The sequence below is a fragment of the Bubalus bubalis genome, chromosome X (genome assembly GCF_019923935.1).
Source record: "Bubalus bubalis isolate 160015118507 breed Murrah chromosome X, NDDB_SH_1, whole genome shotgun sequence".
Taxonomy (NCBI): domain Eukaryota; kingdom Metazoa; phylum Chordata; class Mammalia; order Artiodactyla; family Bovidae; genus Bubalus; species Bubalus bubalis.
In genome coordinates this window covers 50,842,595-50,864,916 of record NC_059181.1, presented here as the reverse complement: position 1 = coordinate 50,864,916, position 22,322 = coordinate 50,842,595, and the positions used below count along the sequence as shown (strand labels likewise).

Genomic DNA, 22,322 nt, shown 5'->3' with positions numbered 1-22,322 from the left:
TGTCCGACTCTTTGCGACCCCATGGACCGCAGCACACCAGGCCTCCCTGTCCATCACCAACTCCCGGAGTTTACCCAAACTCATGTCCATTGAGTTGGTGATGCCATCCAACCATGTCATCCTTTGTCGTCCCCTTCTCCTTCTGCCTTCAATCTTTGCCAGCATCAGGGTCTTTTCAAATGAGTCAGCTCTTCACATCAGGTGGCCAAAGTATTGGAGTTTCAGCTTCAACATCAGTCCTTCCAATGAACACTCAGGACTGATCTCCTTCAGAATGGACTGGTTGGATCTCCTTGCAGCCCAAGGGACTCTCAAGAGTCTTCTCCAACACCACAGTTCAAAACTTAGCACTTAACTATATACTGGGTACTATTTTAAGCTCTCTACATGTATCAACTCATTCAGTCCTTAAAATAACCCTACAAGGTAGGCCATTATTATTACCCTCATTTCACAGCTGAGGAAACTAAAGCACAGTAACTTAAGAAACTTGCTTAACATTACAAATTTAGCAAGTGGCAGAACTGGAATTTGACCCCAACCAATTTGGCTCCTAACCTTATACTTTTTAGGGCTTTGCTATTCTGTTGTAATTTTCTGAGTCCTGATCTTGTTTCATTCTAGATTGAGAGGGCCTGGAAAGCAGAGTTCAGGCCTGATTCTTTTTGTGAAAGGCGATGAGGGGAGAGGGCAGGTAGGAACAAACTCTAGTGCACACATTGGGCCTGGGCTCAGCAGGCAAGTGGACAGGAAGATGGGCAGCCTAGATCTGGGGCCCCTCACCATTCCTCCATGCGCTTCTCTAGCTCAGGCAGCAGGAACTGCTGGTGGAAGCAATAGATGGAGCAGATGTTAGAGAAGATGCCATGGACGACGTCAGCTGGGAAGGAACTGCGGTTCCGAGCTTCTTCTAGCAGCCGAGCGCAGAACACCTGTGGGGCAGGGCATGTGTGCTCAGCCCAGTGGGGCCTGGGGCTTGGCTGGGAAAGGAGCAGCTTGCAGGTGAGGGCAGTGTTTGTGGGCAGCTCTATGGAGCTTCGGGATCAGCACTGATCTTGATACTGAGGAGTGAGGGAATGGAGTGAGGCTTGTGTGTGGGGTTGATTTCAGGTTGTCAAGGTTAGGATCTAGAGGTAGACACTGGAACAATAAGTCAGGATCAAGGTCAAGGTAAGAATTAGACTCAGGGTCAGAGAGAAGGTTGGAATTAGATCCATTCATTTAACAAATATTTTTGAGTGTCTACTGTGCGCCAGGCAGTGAACAGACAAAAATTCCTACCCCTAGGGATTCTAGTGGATTTGGGGGTCAGGAATAGGGCCAGGTTTAGAATGAGGGTCAGAGTCTGGTTCACAGCCAGGTTAATTCAGGATCTGGATTAGAGTTGTAGTTAGGGCTTAGGAATGAGGGTTGATACAAAGATCAAGCTTGGGGTGATGAATCAGAGTTGGCTTTAGGGGGACAGGATGGGGGTCAAGGTCAGAGAGGAGCCTTACCACCTCTAGATTCTGGCCCCACTGATAGGGTTAGGCTCAGGCCCTCTCACTTCCTCTTTGGCACCCACCTACCAGATCCTGGTGCCCTGGTGCCCCTGCAGGACCATTCACCTGATCCAGGAGATGGAGCCTGGAAACGTAAGCCTTCTCAGTTTGCAGGAGTTCATTGGCAATGTGGAACACCTTCTGCTGCACAGTCAACTGAAGAGAGAAGAGGCAACTGCTGGTCTATCATCCTGTACCCTAACCTTCACCCAAACCCCTAGAATTCTCAGAATACCATAAATGCTGCTCTATACCTAATGCCACTTAAAGATAACTGTACCTCCCATCCCTGAAGCCATAAGCCCCACAGCTTCACTCCAACTCCCCTGTGTGTCATAAAGGCCACCCCTCAATTCTGATACTGTGTACTTCTCATTCAGCCACTCATTCACCAGGCCACCTGCTCCCTCTATTCACTCTGCATAGTGTAGTGGGTAAGGTGTGGGCTAGAAAGTCAGACTTCCTAGCTAGGTTCAAATTGTAGCTCTGCCATTTACTAGCTTGAATAAGTTGTATAAATGTTCTGTATTTAAGTCTCTTCATCTACATATACAGATAATAATAGGACCTAAGTCCATTTTTAATTTAGTCAACTAAATGATTTAATGTAAGTGAAACACAGCACACTATGGATTAAGTAGACTATAAATGTTAGTTATTCACCCACTCAGTTCATTGTCAGTAAAGGCTTGCTGAGTACCTGGGGTGTGAGGAAAACCCAAAAGAATAAAAGTGTATAAAACTCATTGCCTGTTGGCCTTCTTGCCTGTTTACTGGACACATATTTGCTGAGTCCCAGACCTTGGCTCCCACATCTGAGCTGGGTTCTGGTGACACAGGTATTCTGGCTACGACCTAATTAAGTGCAAGGATGCCTCAGAAGCAGTGTTAGCTGCTGGGGCGCAGAAAGGGATTCCTGCTGCCGAGAGCTTTTGTCCCACAGCCTCAGGCTCCTAGGGGGCTCTAAGTTCTTGTGCCCTTCCAGAGGCCGGCTGTCTGGAAGTCTCTCTGGATGTGACTTTCCATTTTACAAATAAGGAAGCTAACATTATGGTGGGGCAGCAGAGACTTGCCCAACCTCACATAGCTACTGAATCTGGGGATTGTCCAGCTGGAGCAGGACTCTAAAGATCCCCAACCAGAATGCCCATCTTTAAGATGGAAAAACTGAGGCCCAGCTGGTGGTTCTCGGATGAGGGTACAATTTTCCTCACGGGCACTTGGAACTGTGAATGGTCATTTTTGTAGTTACAGTGATGCAGGGACACGGTACAGGTCTGCTACTGATATTTAGTACCAGGGGACCAGGGAAGCCAAACATTCCAAGTGGAAACAATGCCCTATTTTGAGAAATACTGAGCTGGGGAAAGAACCAAGTGTAAAACCCAGGCTTCTGGTTTCTCCACACAGTCCTGCCTCTCGGTGAACGTGGGTCAATACCTCCACGGACTCCTGTCTCTCCACCAGGGGTGCTGGGACTTCTCTGTCCTTCTCATCCTCCTCCTCGTCGTCCTCCTCCTCCAGGTCACTATCAACCTCCTGGGAGCTGGGCCGGTGGGGGTCGGCCAAGGCAACAGGGACACTGGCCAGGGCAGGGGGCCCAGGGCAGAGGCCGTGGCTAGGGGGCCCGTCATCACTGATGAAGCAGGTCTCCTCGCTGTTGGATGGTGAGCTGATGCTGTCAATGCCGCTGTCCCGATTGGGTACCTTCTCGCCATCCCGGGGCCCAGGAGCCAGCAGGAACAGGCAGCGGGATGCCTCGCCCTCGGGGAGCTGGGGCACTGGTGGCTGTGGGGGTGGCTGTGGCAACATGGCTGGCTCTGTGGGACTTGGGCTGGGGCCAGGGGCTGGCCTATCCGAGGCAACAATCACAGGCTCTCTGAGGTGGGTGGTAGACACACATGGAGGCAGGGCATGAGCTTGACTGAGAGGCCTGTCTTACAACTGTCCTTTCTATTCCAGGCCCACCCTCCCCCCACAGGGTCCCCTGGGAGCTGGACTCACCTTTCAAATTTCTCAATCAGTGAGGATACTGCTGCAGAACTGGGGCTGGCCTCTGTCCTGGAGGCCAGGCCCTTGGCTACTCGGGGGTCTGCAGGCAGTGGGCGTGATGGTGGGGGTGGGATGGGCTCAGGTGGTGGGGGCATCCGGGGCATCTGCAGGTAGCTGGGCTTCGGGGGGACTAGAGAGATGGATGGGATAAAGAGGGGAGATCCCAATAGGCTGAGTTTGAAGTTGGCTGTTGCAGCCAGGCCACAAGCCCCTCCACAAACCCCCGGTCTGCACCTTTGCCTGAGACAGGCACAGAACTGGCCTGAGGTGAGATGCCAGTATGTGCTCATTAGCTTTAGGTCATAGCCCTCTGCTCCTAGACTGCGGTGCTTCCTGTCCTTCTAACAAGCCTTCTCCTTGGCCACTGGCAAACCTTTCCTTTCCTCTGTCCCCTCTCCTGGGACATTTCTTTATCCCCTCTCTGGAACCACTTACCCTGTGGCTTTGGGCCCGGTGCCCGCTTCAGTGGCGAAGGACGCTGGCTGGGGGTTTCAGTGGGGGGGCCTGGGTCTGAGCGAAGTCGCTGGGGACCTTCTGGATGAGGCTCAAGGCCCTGGCCAGGGTCAAGGGACAAACTTTTAACCAAGATCCGGTTTCCCTGGTGCATCCCTGCAGAAAGGGAGAAACTGTGTTAAGCAACTGATTATCCCAAAGGAGACTGGAAAGTTTTATGTCTTAGCAGGTACCTGTGGTATCGAGTTCCTCTGAACCCCTCTCCTGGCTACACTGTCTTTCTGGGAAACCTTTACTCCAGCAGTCAGATGGGGAGCCAGGCCCAGGGTTGTGGCTAGCTGTTTTCATTAATAGACAAGAGTTCTTTGTGGTTAGTACATTGATTTCTTGTATGTCAGCAGGCATCATTACTAGGGAGTTTAACCAGGCTGGGGGCAGGCACAAGAAGCCTATGGTTTGTGTACATGCTTGCTCCGTTGTTTATATAGTCATAGTGAGATGCTGAGCCTAAACCGTTCTTCACATTTTCTCTTCAGTTCCTGAGGATATCTGGACTTCCTTTTCTACAATTTTATATAGCTGAAAATAATGAAATTATATTTCATGAATAAAAGTTTTGCTTCTTAAAATCCAAGCTTCTCACTAATCTGTACTATTCTCCTCTATTTCCACACCTACACACACCCACACACAGCCAGCACACAGAGTTCAGGTTACAGGAACAGCTTTAGGACACCAGGCAAAAAAATTCAGTAAAGTGAGGCCTTTCTGCATTGTCCCTCTTCCTTCACTGTGGGGTCCCTAAACCCACCTCTGTCTTTGGTCCTGGGGGAGATGATGGTCACCCTGAGGTGAGAAGATTCAGTCTGGGAGGTGTGAGGGGACTTCTGCACCCAGGGATGACACATTCTAAGGGAAAGAGTGTGGCAGGGATCTGTGTGTGGCAGGTTTCAGATGATAGAGAAGTCAGGGAGGAAGCAGAGCAGAGTAGAGAGGGCAAGCCCCGGATGGCAGTTTGACGAGCTGGGTGACCAGCCTGTGGGCAGAAGAGAGCTATGAAAGACCATCGTGTAGGGAAGGATGCAGCAAATAGGTGTCAGGACAAGAGAGGGAGTGGCAGCCAAGAGCCCCCAGAACTCACACCCACACATGGTGCCAATTTTGCCATGCCACAGTCACATGACCTCTCATAGCCACCGAGAGTCTGTTACCCTGTGTCACAGTTTCATACATGACCAGTCACAAATGGGTTCACTCAGTCACAGAGACACAGGTGTTATTCACACTGTTTCACTGAACTTCGGGGACACAAAATTCAAACATCCAGTCGTGCCAAAACACTTCTGAAAGCCTGGTCACACATAGTCACAAAGATCCACAGTCACAGCTTCACATATTATCATACACCCTCACAGTATTACATGCACTGGCAAACATGGCCATGCACAGTCACAAAGACACAAGTCACACAGTGGCAAAACTACAGTTTCACACATAGGCTCATATAACAATCACCTAACCACTTGCCATCGTATACCCACTTATATACTCCTCAAATATGGTTCCACTGAGTCACAAAGATATACAGTGCCATTTACACCATATCTCACAATCTCAGGGCCACAGTGTCATACACACCAGGATATGGTGTTACAGGTTTACACATGCAAATGGTTCACACAGTCACAAGACTATAGCCATCAGGGGTTATTATACCATGTCATACACAACCTTGCACAATGACTAAACAATACAAAGTCACCTGCCACCATGTACCCAAAATCACAGACACACAATCACACATGGCGTAACTTACTATGACATACTCATAAAACAAACATGTCCGTGGAGCCCCTGGGTCTTAGGGGCTCAGGTATACACACGACACTTGCCTCCTGGTCTATATAGTCATGGTGTCACATGCAGCCTCTGTTGCAAAAACATACAGCTACAACACAGAAATACTCTACTGGGTCACAGGCAAAAAGAAGAGCAGGAAATTTCAGGTCTCCTAGTCCTGGAGGGAGGGAGTAGCCCAACCCACAGGGTTCCAACAGGTTCCCAGGGTCTCTGACTCCATCAGGCCACAATCCAGTCACAAAGACCCTGGGGTCTCAGGCCATGGTCCCCTCCCAGCCCTGAAGGAACAAGGTGCCCTAGGCCCTAGGCTGAGCCCCCCTCCCCCACTCAGTACCTGGCTTTGGGTGCAGTTTCCTCACTTCCTTTCCCATAGCAGGCAGGGCCCTGGCTGGGAGGGAGGAGGTGCTCCTCTCAGCTCAGCTGGGCTGCTTACCCTGCCCTGCTCAGCATATCCTGGCCTGGTCCTGCCCTGCCCTCCCCCTGGGCGTGGGGTTGATGAGGATGAATCACCTTGAGGGCGGCACATACAGAGACATACTTTGAGAGACCACATGGCCAGAGAAAGTGAGAGACAGAGAGAGAACAGCTGAGAGGGCCAGAGATCCACAGAGCAAAGCCAGACACCCCACCATGCAGACCCCTCTCAGGGTAACACACACGGGTGCCAGGGTCCCAGCAGGTACCTTTTGTCTGCCTCCTTGGGCCTGGAGGCACTCACCTGGCCCTGTCTCCATACCTCAAAGCAGGCAGGCCTCCCTGGGTAAGCCCTCCCTACCCAGTCCATCCAGGGCGGTCAAGCCCCTCTCTAGTTAGGACCCCTCTCTCTCTCTCCAGTTTGTCCTGGGGATAGGGTAACCATGCCACCCTCTGTGGCCCTGCTCTGGCTCACTCTCTGCTCCCTTCCCACCCACTTCACCTGGGAGCTCACAGGTGAGCTTGCCTCTCCTTTCTCTCTGCCTCCTTGCAGGCAGCCCTGCAGAATGGGACTGATATATTCAGGGACACCCTGGATTCCTAGGTGAGAGGGGCAGATTCTAGCAAAGAGATGAAGGCAGTGAGAGGGGCAGTGACTTGCCCAAGGTCACAAAGCAAGTCAGTGACAGACTTGCAGCAGACTGATCTGAGACCAGACTTCTTAACTCTGCTTTCCAAGAGGAAGCTGGGAAAGGGGGAACCTACAGGGGCAGAGGTGTGCCCCAGTGCTTCAGAAAGTCAGGAGCCAGTGCAGCTGGTGAGAACAACACCCCCAAGCCTGCCCACAGATTATGACAACAGGGTTTCAATTCAGGAGCCTGAGCCTGGCCAAGAACCAGGCAGGGCTCCACTGAGGGAAGAAGATAGAAGATCCCTCTCTTTCCTATTGCAAAGTGTTCCCTCCATGTTCCTCTGCCTACATTTTCCTGTCTCCTCCTATGTTTCCCCTTAGTGTCCCCCATGGCTCCACGTGTTGCTCCCTGTAAGTGGCTAACGGACCTCCAGCTCAAGTCATACCACTTATCTGCACAAGAACCTGCCATGAACTCCCCATTGCCCATAGGGAAAATAGAAGCTTCCCAGCTAGTTCTCTATGGCCCCTCACGACCATGCTGAACTCTCTGGCTTCCCTTGGCTTAGTTTAGTCCCCCGAATACTTCTGAGCCTGCTCTGATCCCAGTAGACGAGGTGCTGGAGAAGGTGAAAATTCTATGTCTGCCTTCAGGGAGCTCCCAGGGGAGGTCTTCCCCTACCCTAGATACCAGAGCTCTTCCCACTCCCCAATCCCATCCCCACCCCCTTAAGTCCTGCATTGATTTTCTCCAGTCCATTTTTTAAATTAATTTTTTTGTGCCAAGCTGTTTGACATATGGGATCTTAGTTCCCTGACCAGGGTTCAGACCTGCACCCCTTTATTGAGAGAGTAGCATTGAAACATATTGAAAGCATTACCATATGTAAAATAGATAACCAGTGGGAATTTGCTGTATGATGCAGCAAATTCAACCCGGTGCTCTGTGACAACCAAGGGTGGGAGGTGGGAGGGAGGTTTAAGAGGAAAGGGACATTATATATACCTGTGGCTGATTCATGTTGATGTGTGGCAGAAACCAACACAATATTGTAAAGCAATTATCCTCCAATTAAAATTAATAATAAAAAAAACCCCACCTGTGCACCTTGCAGTGGAAGTGGAGTTTTAACCACTGGACTGCCAGGGAAATCTTCCAGTCCATTTTTTATGGTTGATAATCCATAATATTCTCTCTCACACTTGCACCCACACCCACACACCTGACAAGGTCTTCCACCAGCACTGTCCCTTGACCACTGGGTTTACCAGGGCCCCCAGGACCCATTAGAACAGAGGCCACAAAGGGCATGCCCCCATAGAAAGTCACTTGACCAAAGGCTTTCACTGCAGGGGTCACAGGTTTGGTCCCTGGTCTGAGTGGGGGGGCACTGAGGAAAACTGCAAAGACCCATTGAGAACCACAGAGCTGCTCACAGGTCCACATGCAACGTGTGCAGCACAGGGTGTGCACACATACTTACACTCAGACATCTCTTGTTGCTAATGGGAAATGTGCCCTGGGCACCCTAGGATGCCTAGGTGCAGCCCCTGCTCTGCTGTGGGGTGGGGCAAACCCTCCAACAGGCCCTCAGCAGGCCGAAGGGCAATCTTGATCCTGACCCTCAGGGAGCTCCCAATCTCAAAGACAAGAGACTCTCATTCAGGAAAAGCTAAGTGCGGCTCAGGAAGTGCAAGGGGGTCAGCCTGTCGGGACTGGGGAAGCTCAAGGGAGGGAGAGGCCAGGGACAGGATGGCCAGATAAAATACAGGATGCTTGGTTACGTCTGACTTTCAGATAAGCAATGAATAATTTCTTAGTATAAGCATATGTCATGCATACTTAAAGTAAAAATGTATTTGTTGCTGTTGTTTATTGTTTTAGTCGCTAAGTCGTGTCTGACTTTTTAGCGACCACCATGGACTGTAGCCCACCAGGGTCCTCTGTCCATGGATTTTCCAGGCAAGAATACTGGAGTGGGTTCTCATTTCCTTCTCCAGGGGATCTTCCCAACCCAGGGATAGAACTTGCGTCTCCTGCATTGGCAGGTGGGTTCTTTACCACTGAGCCACCAGGGAAGCCCCAAAGTATATTATGCTATACTAAAAAATTTTTGTTGTACATTTGAAATTCAAATCTACTTTTTTGGGGTGAATTCCAAAAGCTCTAGTCAAGAAGGGATTCTAATAAATGAGGTGAAGCCAGGCCTCTGAGGTGGCATGAGGCAAGCTGTGGGTTCTACCCAATTTCCCTTCAGTGGGTGCCTGAATGCTCATGACAGTGACATTATTTCAGGTATAACCTTGAATCTGGTCTTATTTACTAAAAAAAAAAAAAAAAAAAAGTCAACAATTTAAAAACCTGTGATACTTGACTATTCCAAAGAAGGGTGGCTTGATCACACTTGCTGACCAAACTGCATGGATTAAGATGTGTGAAGCCTTCACTAGGAATATCTGGCTCAAGAGTAACACAGACCTCAGTTAAATCCTAACATCCTCACTAACTAACTGTGTGACCCTGGGCAAGCCTCTCCATCTATCTGAGCCTCAGTTTCCTTGTGTGGAAAATAGGATAACAATCACAGACCCCTGGTTTTGAGGAGTCCATGAGACAAAGAAGGGAAAGCACATAGTGCCCCCAGCCCCCCAGCAATGTGGCTTGAACTTGAAAGCCAATAGAACTGCACATCCACAAAGAAACAAAACTATGCACACAGATATATAAACCCACGGGCCACAGGTTGCAACCCAACGCAAAGCTATCAACATACTGAGAAACACGTGCAAACCCAGTCACAGATGAACACAGAATCCAGCCCCACTCTCTGACAGTTCCTCAGATCAGGGCGGGATTTCTACTAGAGACAGAGTGGCAGAGAAAAGACAATGGTACCCCATCCTCTATTCAAATTCAATTAAAATATAGAAACTAAATGCAATCGTAAGTTTCAAGAAGTATAACAGAGTTTGGAATTTTCTCATGACAACTTATTGGTACTGAAATAGCAAAATCATTCCAGAAATTGTTTCTGGTAACTTCACGGCACTGATTGGCAGGTGCCCTGAGCATGTGCTTCTGGGCTTACTGGCAGAGCAGGTCTACCCCATAGCTGAGTTTGAGGGCAAGGACTTTTCCACTGGAACTGGACCCTCACCTCTTTCCGGGAATTTCAGCTCCCAGTTCTCCCCTTCCCTGGCCAGCAGCACCCCCTCTCCCTTCTCCCAGCTGTAGCCTTGGCTTAATCTCAAGACAGCTAATAGGGCTGCAGACTGGAACTCAGCCATTAACTCCCTGGTGACCTGGGGGATTGCTTCACAACTCTGGACCCCAATTTCCCCATCTGCAAAATGGGGAGAGTATGTGTGTGCTTCTCATTGTAGGAACTGGTGAGATGCTACTGTGGGCAGAAGCCAGCCCTGGCACTCAGGCCTCCTGACCCCCAGTGCATGTTTCTCTCAGCAACCTCCGGATCCCTGCCTCTCTAGGGTGTGAGATAGGCCCCTGAGACAGCTGAATTCCTGGGGGTGGGGTGGGGTGGGGAAAGAAGAGGGAGTGGAAAAGAACAGCAAATAAGAAAGTGTCCTTTGGGAAGCCAGCTCTGTTGGGGGTGGGGAAGGGGAGCCCCTCAGCTTGAGAAAAAAGCAGAGGATAAAGGTGGGGTAGCTGCCCCACCTCTTTCCACCAGCCCCTTGAATGTGAGGTCCAGCCCAGCTGCACTGCTCTGCTTTTGCAGCCAAACTTGTTTGGCCTGGCAGATGTTCTCTCTGAAAGTTTCAACACAAAGCTCTGTCAAATATGAGAAGTGCAGGGGGAGCTGTCTATAGGAACCCTGTGGCTAGCTCAGAGTCCTTCCTTGAAGTAGACTGGTCTTGTGAACATAAGGACTCTGCAGAAAAATGGAGGCATCTTCTGCAGAGTGAAGGCATTTTAGGAAAGTAGGAGCCATTCTGGCAAGTAAGGAGCTTCCTAGAGTGTTCCCTTTTGAAAACTGGAGAAACATTCTGTAAAATGGAGGTCTCTTTGATAAAAAGGGAAAAAATTTCTTCAATTTCTTTGCAATATTCCATTCCTGCAATGTGGAGAAGGTTTCCTCAAAGTGGAGTGACATTCTATAAAGTGAGGAGCGTTCTATAAAGACCCTTTTGTGAAATGCATGACATCTGTAAATGGAATCTGACGAAATACAAGACTGTTCTGTAAAATGGAGGAACTCTTGTAAAATGAGGTTCCTTTTGTAAAGTGAAAAACATTTCTGTAAAGTGTGGATCCTTGTGTAAAGTGAGGATCCTTGTGTAAAGTGAGAACCTTTCTGTAAAATGGGACAACAATAGAGGATGGTGGAAAACTAGAGAGCATATGCCTCACTTAAAGCAGGGACAGCAGCTTCTCCCCTTTATCTAATTGTCCCCTTGCAGTAACAGGACCCCTGCATTTTCAGGTCTTCCAATATTTCAAGAAAATCAGAAATCCAGACTTTTGTGTGAAATTTCCTAATTTTAAAAACACTGAGTAGGTCAAATGAAATTTGTGAGTCAGATTCAACTTGTGGGCCACCACTTTGCAATATCTGAGTTGGATGGTCCTTAAGGCCCCTTCCACATCTGCTGTTTACTTCCTGCCCTATCTGACATGCTATGGCCCTGGGGCAGCAGCTTTGGAGTCTCTCCTCCACCCTCTGGAAGGGCCCAGTCTCCTAGGGACCTGAGGAGTTTCAGAGAGCTGGCTCATGCAATACTTGTCAGCAGTTCCCTGAACTGGAATCTGCCTTTTGTTCTGTCTTGTCTTCTTCCCTGTTTAGGATGCCTGGTGAAAAAAGCAGGAGATTGCAAGAACTTTTAGAACTCTCTGGAACTCAAGGTGCTTACTTTTTTGTGGAGGATATAAGGTATGAGGATTCAACTGTTTGTTGAACTCCTACTCTGCTCCAGGCATTGTTTCCTATATAGCACCGTCCTAACAACTCTGTATGCTCAGTTCAGTTCAGTCGCTCAGTCCTGTCCGACTCTTTGCGACCCCATGAATCGCAGCACGCCAGGCCTCCCTGTCCATCACCAACTCCCTGAGTTCAGACTCATGTCCATCGAGTCAGTGAAGCCATCCAGCCATCTCATCCTCCATCGTCCCCTTCTCCTCCTGCCCCCAATCCCTCCCAGCATCAGAGTCTTTTCCAATGAGTCAACTCTTCGCATGAGGTGGCCAAAGTACTGGAGTTTCAGCTTTAGCATCATTCCTTCCAAAGAAATCCCAGGGCTGATCTCCTTCAGAATGGACTGGTTGGATCTCCTTGCAGTCCAAGGGACTCTCAAGAGTCTTCTCCAACACCACAGTTCAAAACCATCAATTCTTCGGTGCTCAGCCTTCTTCACAGCCCAACTCTCACATCCATACATGACCACAGGAAAAACCATAGCCTTGACTAGATGGACCTTTGTTGGCAAAGTAATGTCTCTCTTTTCAATATGCTATCTAGGTTGGTCATAACTTTCCTTTCAAGGAGTAAGCGTCTTTTAATTTCATGGCTTCAGTCACCATCTGCAGTGATTTTGGAGCCCCAAATAAAGTCTGACACTGTTTCCACTGTTTCCCCATCTATTTCCCATGAAGTGATGGGACCAGATGCCATGATCTTCGTTTTCTGAATGTTGAGCTTTAAGCCAACTTTTTCACTCTCCACTTTCACTTTCATCAAGATGCTTTTTAGTTCTGTATTCTCTGTATGCTATTAGCTCCATTTTACAGATGAGGAAACTGAGGCACAGAGAAACAAAATAACTTGCTTGAGGAAGTGGTTGAACTGAGATTGGATCCCAAGTGTGTTTGTGTCCAGAGTCACAGAGCACATCCTCACTCAATGTCTGCTGAATTGGGAAAGAAATCACATTGAGGAGAGGGGGAGGGAAGAGAACTTTCTAAAGGAAATGGATTTTGAGTTCAGTCATCCAGGAAGTGTTTTTTCATGTATAGATGGACTGGGCACAGTCCTGCAGGCAAGGGAAGAAAACTGAGCAAAGGTTTGGATACTAGGGGTGGGGCGGTAAAGCATGTGTTTGAAGGGCACAGTGAATAGAATCCTGGGTTTGTAAGAATAGGAAAGAATAGAAGGAAGGGGCCGAAAAGGCCACAAGACAGGCAGGCGCTCTCCTCCTCCACTAACCACTGCTACCAAGATACAGACCCATAGGGGCCACGCAGAGATAGGCACTAGTACAGAAACACATACACACAGTCTACATACAGAGAGACCCACATACAGAAACAACTGGAAAAGGCTCAAGGGCTCAGACAGAGCCAAGGTGACACAAAACAAGAATAAAGGAACACACACACAGACACACATGGGTATATAACAACATACACGTGGAAATATATAATAACAAGAAAATTAAGATATACACAAAACAGACCCATGGAGACAAAAACAGTTAGGCAGCCAGGCACATGTGCCCTCATGTGCATACATACACACACACACACACAACAGCCATAAGGGAGCACAGACAGCCTATCTCTCTTCTAGTTTCTTGATTACTGTGAGGGCCTAACCAACTCCTCCCAGCGTCTCTGGACCTGAGGCCAGAGAAGGCTGGGAGTGGTAGCTCCACCCCCAGGGAGGGGCTGGGGACTTAAGAGGACAGGAAGGGAAGGGAGTGGAGCTGCAGCTGGGAGCACTGGGGGCAGTAATTACCCGGTGCTGGGGCTGCCACGCTGGCTGGGATTTCCCTCCCCTTGAGGACAAAGCCACTGGGGAATGGCCCCTCTGACCCCTGCTGTGTGTGACCCCAGAGCCCCCAACACTTACCCATCCCCCCTCCCCACTTCCCCGAGGCCCAGTCAAAATTGAGATTTGGTGACACAGAGAAATCATGAGGGGAAAAAGACAGAGAGAGACCGGACAAAGACAGGAAAACTACAGAGACCCAGAAATTCGGACAGCTAGAGAGGGAGTCAGGAAAAAAGGGGTGGGGCGAGTCAGAAGAGAGACAGTGACACTGAGAGATGCAGGCCCAGAGAGGCAAAGGGGACAAAAAGGGCAGACCAGGGCCACTTGTTGAACATGGCTACAATGTGCTCTACTTGTGGCATTTAATCCTAACCACCCTAGGAGGTGAGGATGCTAACTCCATTTTGTATATGAGAAAACCGACGTTCAGAGGGGTGAGGTGATTTGCTCAGGATCACATGAAAGTAGAAAGTGGCAGAGCTGGGGAGGGGGCTCTCACCACTGCCTGCCCCTGCCAGGGACATGGGAGAAAGGGGTTCTCCGGAGACAGAAGCTGTCTGGAGACTCAAAGTCCTGAAGTCCCAGAGAGATGCAGTGTGAAAGAGCCCAGCACCTTCCCTGCCCCCCTCCCCTGTGTCCCCGGTGGGGGAGGGGGCCGTGGCTACACCTGGAACGCATTAGGCAGGGAGGCCCAGTCTAGGCGAGCCGGGAAGCTGCAGAAGGGGGAGCAGGGAAGGTGAAGGTGAAGTTGAAGGCAGCAGCGTGGGAGGTGGCAAGGGCCTAGAAGGCCCAGGCAGAAGAGCTTCTGTGCCAGCTTGAGCTTCTTGGGGCTGTGCTGCCAGTCCCGCCCTTCCCGCTTTCTCCAGGAGCCCTCCCTCCCTGATTTAACCCCTTCTCAGTGGAAGTGCCGCTGAGGGCTGAAAGCTGCCAGCAACAGCAATGGGAAAAGCCTTCAGTTCCCTCTCTGGGCCTCAGCCACACACCTGTGCCCCTCACCCTCCCGTCCTTAGTCTGGGGCCCAGATGGACACAGTTGACACTGACTGGGCACTGCCACACAGATGCCCCTTTTCCAGGCTCCTCACACTCAGTGCATTCTAAACCCCAGCTCTACCCCAGCTCCTAGTGGCTCCTCCTCCTGCTTCCCCACCCCAGGAACTGCACCTCCAGCCACCCAGTTCCCTAAGCCAGAGATTTGGCTTTCTTTGAGACTCCTCCTGCTCCTTCAACTCACTTGAGTCCAGCCAGACCCCAAGTCCTGTAGACTCAACTTCTTCGGAGGGCAGGAATCCATAGGCTATTTTTCCCAGTCCAGCCTCCTAACCGGTTTCCCTCCCATCCTCAGGGTCCTCCTGAGGTATTCTCCACACCACAACCAGCTTATGAAAACACAATCCCCTTCAATTTTTGCAGCCTGGTGGTGGGCTCCCATTGCCTCTGGAGTGAACTCCAAAACTCCTAAGTGCAGGGACAAGTAAGGCCCAGCTAGAGAATACTTCCCCACCCCCACCCTCCAGGCACAAAGGCCTCTTGTCTGTTCCTCGAAAGTGCTCTCCTCTGCCTGGGGCTTTGGCACATGTCATTCTCGTGGGCCTGAACAGCTTTTCTGCTTCTCCTTACCTCTGGACTCCTATTTATCCTTCAGATCTCAGCTCAAGTGTCCTCTTTTACCTGCCTGCCCCCTCCTCATCTGTTCCTGCAGCATCTGTGCTTGGAATTACCTGTCATGTCTTCCCTGCTAGAAAGGAGCTCCACGAGGACAGGGACTGAGCCTGCCTTGTTGTCCAGCCAGCAACTCAGAGGGCCAAGCAAAAAGTAGGTACTCAATAAACGTTTGTTAAATAAAGAAATGTCCTCCTCCCTCCTCTCTTTCACTCTGCCTTATCTGCTCACCAAGAACTTATTGATGCCCTATTATATACCAGACGAATGTGATGAACAGGTCCTCAATGTTACATATGGGGAAATGAAGGCGTTGTGGTGGGAAGGGAAGCCTGAGGGCATAGTGAATCAGGAGTGCTGAGTTCCTTCTGCTGCTAGCCTCATCCTTGTCTCCAGTCCTCTGTGTTGAGGTATCTTTTGGAGATGTCATGCCTTCCAGGTCCAAGGAACTGGGTATTGGACCCTGGAGAGGCTGGACTCACTATTCCAGGGAAGACTGCTCTCTACAGTTGAGGGCAGTTAACTCTTCCAGGCTGGGCATCAGGAGACTACACTTCCTGTCCTCTTTCCAGACAGGTCCTAGCCACACCCAGACAGCGTCTGGCCAGCTCCACATCTGCCTAAGGCATTTAGCTAACTGGCCTCCAGAAAGCCATGGCTGGCATCTGTCTGGGGCACTGTTAGCTACCACTCACCCTTGAAGGACCAAGTAGCCCCAGCCAGGCCATCCCCTAGAGGCAGAGGAACCTGAAAGGGTGGAGGAATGGGGGCGCCAACCATCTGCAATTGGAGACTTCAATTCTTTTAGTCCTTTTTGTAGCTACCTTTGTTGTATTTGTTTGGGAGGTCCCAGGTGACTAGGAACCAAATCTGGGTCCTTTCTCAGACACTCCTCTGGAATCTCAAACTGCTGCTCTCCAAAAACCACCAGCAGAGCCCACCGCCCCCTCCTTTCAGGAGTCCTCTCTTCTTTCCATGAGCAACCTTCCTCTAAGGCCTCTCAGGATGCCCTCAGCAGGGAAAACATGGAGGGAGTCACAGGGATTTACTAATGTTTGGTTTGCTTTTCAGGAATACTCCCTTCATTCTGTGCAACAGCCAATACCCTGGGTATATGTGAAATGGATCTCAGCTTTATGCAAATATACTTTAAAAACTGCTCCTCCCCCTATCCCAAATGGCATTTCTAAGGCAAATTTTGGGCAAGTAATGAATGATTCACCTGAAGGTGACTGCTGACCTCACTATCTATGTCTTCAAGGATGGGACTGGCCCCCAGAACCATGTACACTCTCCCCATGAGCTGCTGTGTGGCTGGTGGTACTCATTGGTGGTGGAAAAACGCCCAAACATCTCTGGCCTAGAACTCTCTTCAGAGCTTTCCAACCCTACATCCAAATGCCTGTTGGCCACATCCACCCAGGTGTCCCTCCAGGACTCTCAAATGCAGCAGGTTTCAAATGTACCTCAGTATCTTCCCTCAAACCTGCTCCTTCTCTTGCAAGTAGGTGGCCCCACCACTATCTACTAGGTCACTGTAGTTGATTTCAGAAAACAACTCAGAAACATCCTGGACTTTTCTCTCTTCCTCAGCCTCTACATCCAAGATCTGTCCATGTTAGCACCAAAATACCTCTCAGATCTTACCTTCTGCACCTGCCATTTCTCTAATCCAAACTACCATCACCTCTTGCTTGGATGACTGCAATCTCTACCTGCCTGTCTCCGATCCCACTCTTGTGGGGTCCTACCATCCACTCTTCCACATACAGCCATGGAAAATTCTTAAACACCCATATCTGAGCACATCAAAATTCCCCTTTGCCATCAGGATAAAGTTCCTTCACCAGCCTTATCTTTCTGCTTCTCCCAATGTCAGCCCCTGTCCCAGGATGCCTCATGTCTCAGTGCCTTTGCTCCTACTGAACTTCCTATCTGAACTGCCTCCATGTTCCTCCTAGTTCTGAAAACCTTGCTGACACCCCTCTAGAGCCCTTCCTTTGGGCCAGGCCTTGTGCTGGATGCTGCTGATACCAAGGTTTCCTCTGTCCCAGAGTCCCAGAACTGTAACTGCCTTCCAACTTGAATGGCCAAATGGCAGCCATTCACAAGAGCTGGGCATAAAGGGTAAACTGAGGTTCCCAGTGTCTGTGCTTATATGGGTGAGAGGTTGACTCATTCCCTTTAGCTTAGATCCCATGCCTCCCTTCAGGGTTGGAAGTTATGGTGAGGTGGCCAAAAAAGGGTCCTGGGAAAACAACGTCAGAGTAGAGGCTGATGTGGTATCCTAATGATACTGACTCACTGTAGGATCACAGCTAAACTGCCTCTCAGAGTCTCCATGGTCAAGAATGGTGCCCATTCTAGGCTATATATCAGAATCACCTGGGGAGTTTTCATAATTGATTCCTGGGTTGCAACCCCAAGATTCTGGAGCTCTGAGGTAGAGTCTGGGAATCACATTTACTTTTTCAAAGTCAACAAGGGATTCTGATTTTCATCTAGTTTAAGGAAATCCAGGACCAGATTGTGACAAGGGACCTTTCCAGCTCCAATTCTAACTTTTAGTGTGTCAGATGATGTCCTAGGCTCCAAATCAGGAGAAGCCAGCCCCTCTTGCTGCCTCCCTCAACTCAGTCCTTCCACTACCCACTTTAACACCAGGCTTTAATGCTTTGCAACTCTTTCAACTGAGCTAAGGTCAAGTCCCAAGCTATCTCCCAACCAGCATCTAGAAAGATATTCCCAAAGCTGAGGAAGAGGGTAGGGTTCTTCCCAAATCGCTATGAACAAACCTATACCTGGGAACTCCTTTCCAACTCTCTCAAAGCACTCTCTTGTATCTCAGAGAGGTTATCTCAGTAACCCAATAAGGCCTCACATTTTATTAACCTGGGAAATGGGCATAAAAACAATCATCCAACCCCTGGATAGGAATCAGGGTAACTAAAAGACAAAGCACTTTGAAGCAATTCAAAGCTTTCCCATGGATAAGATATTAATATATTATTTTAAAAAGCACCCCCCCCCCACACACATATACCACCAGGATGGACCGCTGGCTCCTAAGGATGGTGATTCTATAAAGGCTTCAGCAGTCTGAGGGAGGAAGCCAGGAGGCACACAGAAATGTTAACATATGGACTAAAAATGTTTCAACCCTTTAATTGAAACTTAAGACTCTCTCTCTCTCTCTCTCTCTCTCACACACGCGCGCGCACACACACACACACACACACCCTACAATCACCAACCCTGCCCTCTTTGGGCCAATTATAGGCGAGTCCTGTAGAGAAAGAAGCAAGTCACTTGTGCCTTCTCCTGGGTTGGCCAGGCAGTGGGGGAGGCGGGCTCTCACGCCCCATGCTGCTGTGAATCACATGGCTCAGTGCTTGTCTTGCCAGGGCCTGAGTAATTCCTCCGCCTCCACTTCAGAAGGTTTTTCTTTTTTTAAATTTTATTTCATTCTGCAGGCTTTGCAACCACTATCTCATAGACTCCTCATGGCATTCTATAAATGAGGAAATTTGAGGCTCAAAGAAGGGAAGTCACTCACCCAGGATCCTACAGTGAGTTAGTGAGGAATGGTTGAATGAGAGGTCAGGTCCTTCCCTGACACCTTTTTTATTCCCACTTCTCATCTTGAAGTGAAAAAATAGAAAAAGACACCCACCAATGACTAAGGCCTTTTAATACTGTTTGTCAGTCCTAAAAGAAATCAGCCCTGAATATTCATTGGAAGGACTGATGCTGAAGCTCCAATACTTTGGCCACCTAATGCAAAGAACTGACTCATTAGAAAAGACCCTGATGCTGGGAAAGACTGAAGGCAGGAGGAGAAGGGGATGAGAGGATGAGATGGTTGGATGGCATCACAGACTCGATGGACAGGAGTTTGCGCAAGCTCCAGGAGTTGGTGATGAACAGGGAAGCCTGACATGCTGCAGTCCATGGGGTTGCACAGAGTTGGACACGACTGAGCAACTGAACTAAACTACTAAGGCAGGGACTTCATTGGGAAAAAAGAGTGTAGGAAATCTGTGCTGCTTTTTGTGGGGAGGAGGGGAGTGATTCATGATGGGTATTATGATTGTAATTTGGAAGGACTGGTGGAGTGGGAAGAATCACTGCTGTGTATTGATCAGAGGCCAGAGACCAGGGGCCCAGATGCTGCCCAGCTACTGACTCCCATACCAAGAGTATCTGGAGGGCAGGAGTTCAGTTGTTCTTCTCTTAGACAAATATTACTGAGCTCCTACTATGTGGCCCCTTTGTATCTGTTTAGGCATTTGTTCAACAAGGATTTATTAAGCATCTATTGTATGCTAGCCACTATGCCATTGCTGGGGATCCAATGATGAACAAAACAGATACAATCCCCTTGCCCTCATGGAGCTCACATTCTAGTTGAGGAAGACAGGAAATAAATAAGTAGACACATAGAATAAGATAACTGCATATGTACCAAGTGCAAGGATGGAAGTGCACTGGCAACTTCGATGGACACCCACAAGGGCCCCTACCTAAAGTGATCAGGGAAGGTCTCTCAGAGGAGTTGACATTTGAGCTGAGACCTGAAGGGTAAGAAACAAGCCAGGTGGAGAGCTGGGGGAAGAGCTGCCAGGCAGAGGGAAAAGCAGATGCAAAAGCCCTGAGGTGGGAGTGCTTGTGGCATGTTTTGGGATCTGAAAGAAGGTGCTGCAATAAAGTGGGTGAGTAACCTGCTCCACACAGTGTCTGTCAAGGGGAGTTTGGAAAGTCAGCAGGAGCAACATGCAGGCAGGGTGTTAAAGGCCTATTGTTAGCTGATTTATCTCCAGCCCATTTGGAGGGAGCCCCTGAGGTTCCACGACTAGCTCAAGGTCACAAGAGCAGCAAGGGACACAAGTTGCTCATACTTATATGCTTTGCTAATGCTACCTGGTGCTGGTCCACAGTCCCCTAAATCTGAGGAGCCTGGGATGTGGGCCCTGGGAGGTCCCAGAGGCTCAACAGCTCCTTCATTGTTGCCTAGTGGAAGGCACTGTTCTTCCTCCATGGCTCCTGGGCTCAGGTCCACATGGGATGTTCCCAGATAGAGGAGGCCCTGCTGGACTCCTCAGACACTCAGGTCTTTGCAGCATGAAGGCCTCTCCAGGCAGTGGTCAGTGGTCCCAGCTTGACCTAGAGCCACTCCAATCTGCAAATCCAAGTTCAAGCATCCTGACTTCTCACAACCAATCTTGTAGTCCTGCACCTCTCCAGCTCTGCTACAACTGGCTTTTGCATCGCCCCCTCCAACCATCACCACCTTTCTGCTATCTCCCTACCTATCACCACCTCCAGCCCTTCCTTCCAACTTGATCTCCAAGGTCCACCTCTTAAGACCACCTTTCTCTCTCATCAGCACCTTTCACTCCCTCCTTCCCTTGTCCTCCTGCCATACACACTGGCAAAACCCCAACCTTGGATCAATCCACCATCCCTCTTTTTTTTTCCACTCATACTCCAGAGCTGCTGAATAGTACAGGAGAAAATCACATAAGCAGAAGGCTTGGCATTACTTTCATGGTCTCCAAGCTCAGTTTGGGGAAGCAGAAAGACCATAGACTTTGGACTCAAACAGATCTGTTTTGGAATCCTGTCTCCATACTAGCTGTGTGACCTTGGACAGGTTACTAAACTTCTCTGAGCCTCAGTTTCCTCACCTACAAAATGGGGCTAATGATATCCACTTCACAGGAGGCTCCTGAAGATGAAATTAAAACCCATGTAAAGCATCCAGCCCGGTGCCTGGCACAACGTAGGTGCTTGGCAAATGGGAGACTCCTTTTCTCCCATTCCCCCAAACAAGCCCCGGTTCCTCCAACCAAATCCCCCTTCCTGCCTTGCAATCCTACCCTTTTTTCTTAGAGTGGTCCCTCTCCCATTAGCCTCAGCAGATAGAAGAGAAGGGGGTCGCAATGGTTGAAAGGGCACAGTGGACAGAGAGGAGGCGGGAGTTGAGGGTGGGGGTGGGACTGGGGTTGAAAGAATTAGAAGGCCGAGGAGCGAGGGAAGGGGTTGGAGGTTGAGAAGAGTCGAAGGGCTGTGGTGAGTGAGCCGGCCCTGAGAACAAGAACCCGCTCCCAGGCCCACGGCTGGGGCTCCCATTCTCTCTCAATCACTCACCAGGCCGGGGCTGCGAGCCCTCCAGGTGGTAGGAGAAGCGTAGGGCCCGGTGGTGCTGTGGACTGGGGCCGCAGGGCAAGACCCGGGGGCCTGGAGCGACGCCCAGGCTGGTGTCCGAGGGTCCGGCAAACTGGGGATCCAAGAGGCTGCCGAGAGCCGAGCCTGAGCCCCTGGGCACCGGCAGTCCGGGTTCCGAGGCTCCAGGGTCCGAGTCAGCATAGGCCGGTGACGCGGCGCCGGGGGAGTTCGCGGTTGGGTGTTCGGGCTCTGAAGGCCCGGCGCCCCCCGGGGCTCGGTGGCCGTGCATGGTCCGGGCCTGGGCGCGGGGCCCGGGCTCCCCGCTTGGCTCCAGCTCCTGGGGCGGAGGCACGGGCGGAGGAGGCCCGGCGCCCGGCGGAGCAGCGGCCTCAGGCTCGGGGGGCGGGGCTGCGGGCTCAGCCCCACTGCGGAGACTCTAGCCCCCAGCCCGGGCCCGGGCCAGCAGCCGTGGCAGTACCAGCAGTAGCCGCGGCCACCGCCGCGGCGGTGCCAGGCATCGCCGGCCCCGGCCCCGCGCAGGGAGTGGGTTCGGCGGGGCCGGGGGCCCGCTGGGGAGCGCTGTCTATGCGGCAGCGGCTGAGTGAGGGTCGGGGGGTAGCGCTCGGCGTGGGCTCTCTCGCGAGCAGTGAGCCACTTCCGTGGCCCAGGGGCGAGTGGCCGGTCTGTTCCGAGTTCAGGGTCTCTTCTCTCTCCCCAAATGGGAATCGATCTTGGCTCCCCTGGCTGGTCGGAAAGGGTTCTTCCTCCCGCCGCAGCGGAGGCTAGGGGGCGGAGGGGAGGAAAGGAGAGGAAAGGA

The 22,322-nt window shown here is 50.5% G+C and overlaps 1 protein-coding gene across 1 annotated transcript in view; it reads right to left on the bottom strand.

Annotated features, from left to right (window-relative positions):
• Positions 1-21,796, bottom strand: part of FGD1 (FYVE, RhoGEF and PH domain containing 1) — a 37,470-nt gene extending 15,674 nt beyond the window's left edge. Inside the window, exons 1-6 of the mRNA XM_006068995.4 lie at positions 21,488-21,796; positions 4,029-4,202; positions 3,546-3,723; positions 2,982-3,420; positions 1,608-1,697; positions 784-932 (exon numbers count right to left, since the gene is read on the bottom strand). Coding sequence (XP_006069057.1) covers positions 784-932; positions 1,608-1,697; positions 2,982-3,420; positions 3,546-3,723; positions 4,029-4,202; positions 21,488-21,794 — 1,337 coding nt within the window. The 5' untranslated portion in view covers positions 21,795-21,796. The remainder of the gene's footprint in view (positions 1-783; positions 933-1,607; positions 1,698-2,981; positions 3,421-3,545; positions 3,724-4,028; positions 4,203-21,487) is intronic.
• Between the last annotated feature and the right edge of the window lie 526 nt (positions 21,797-22,322).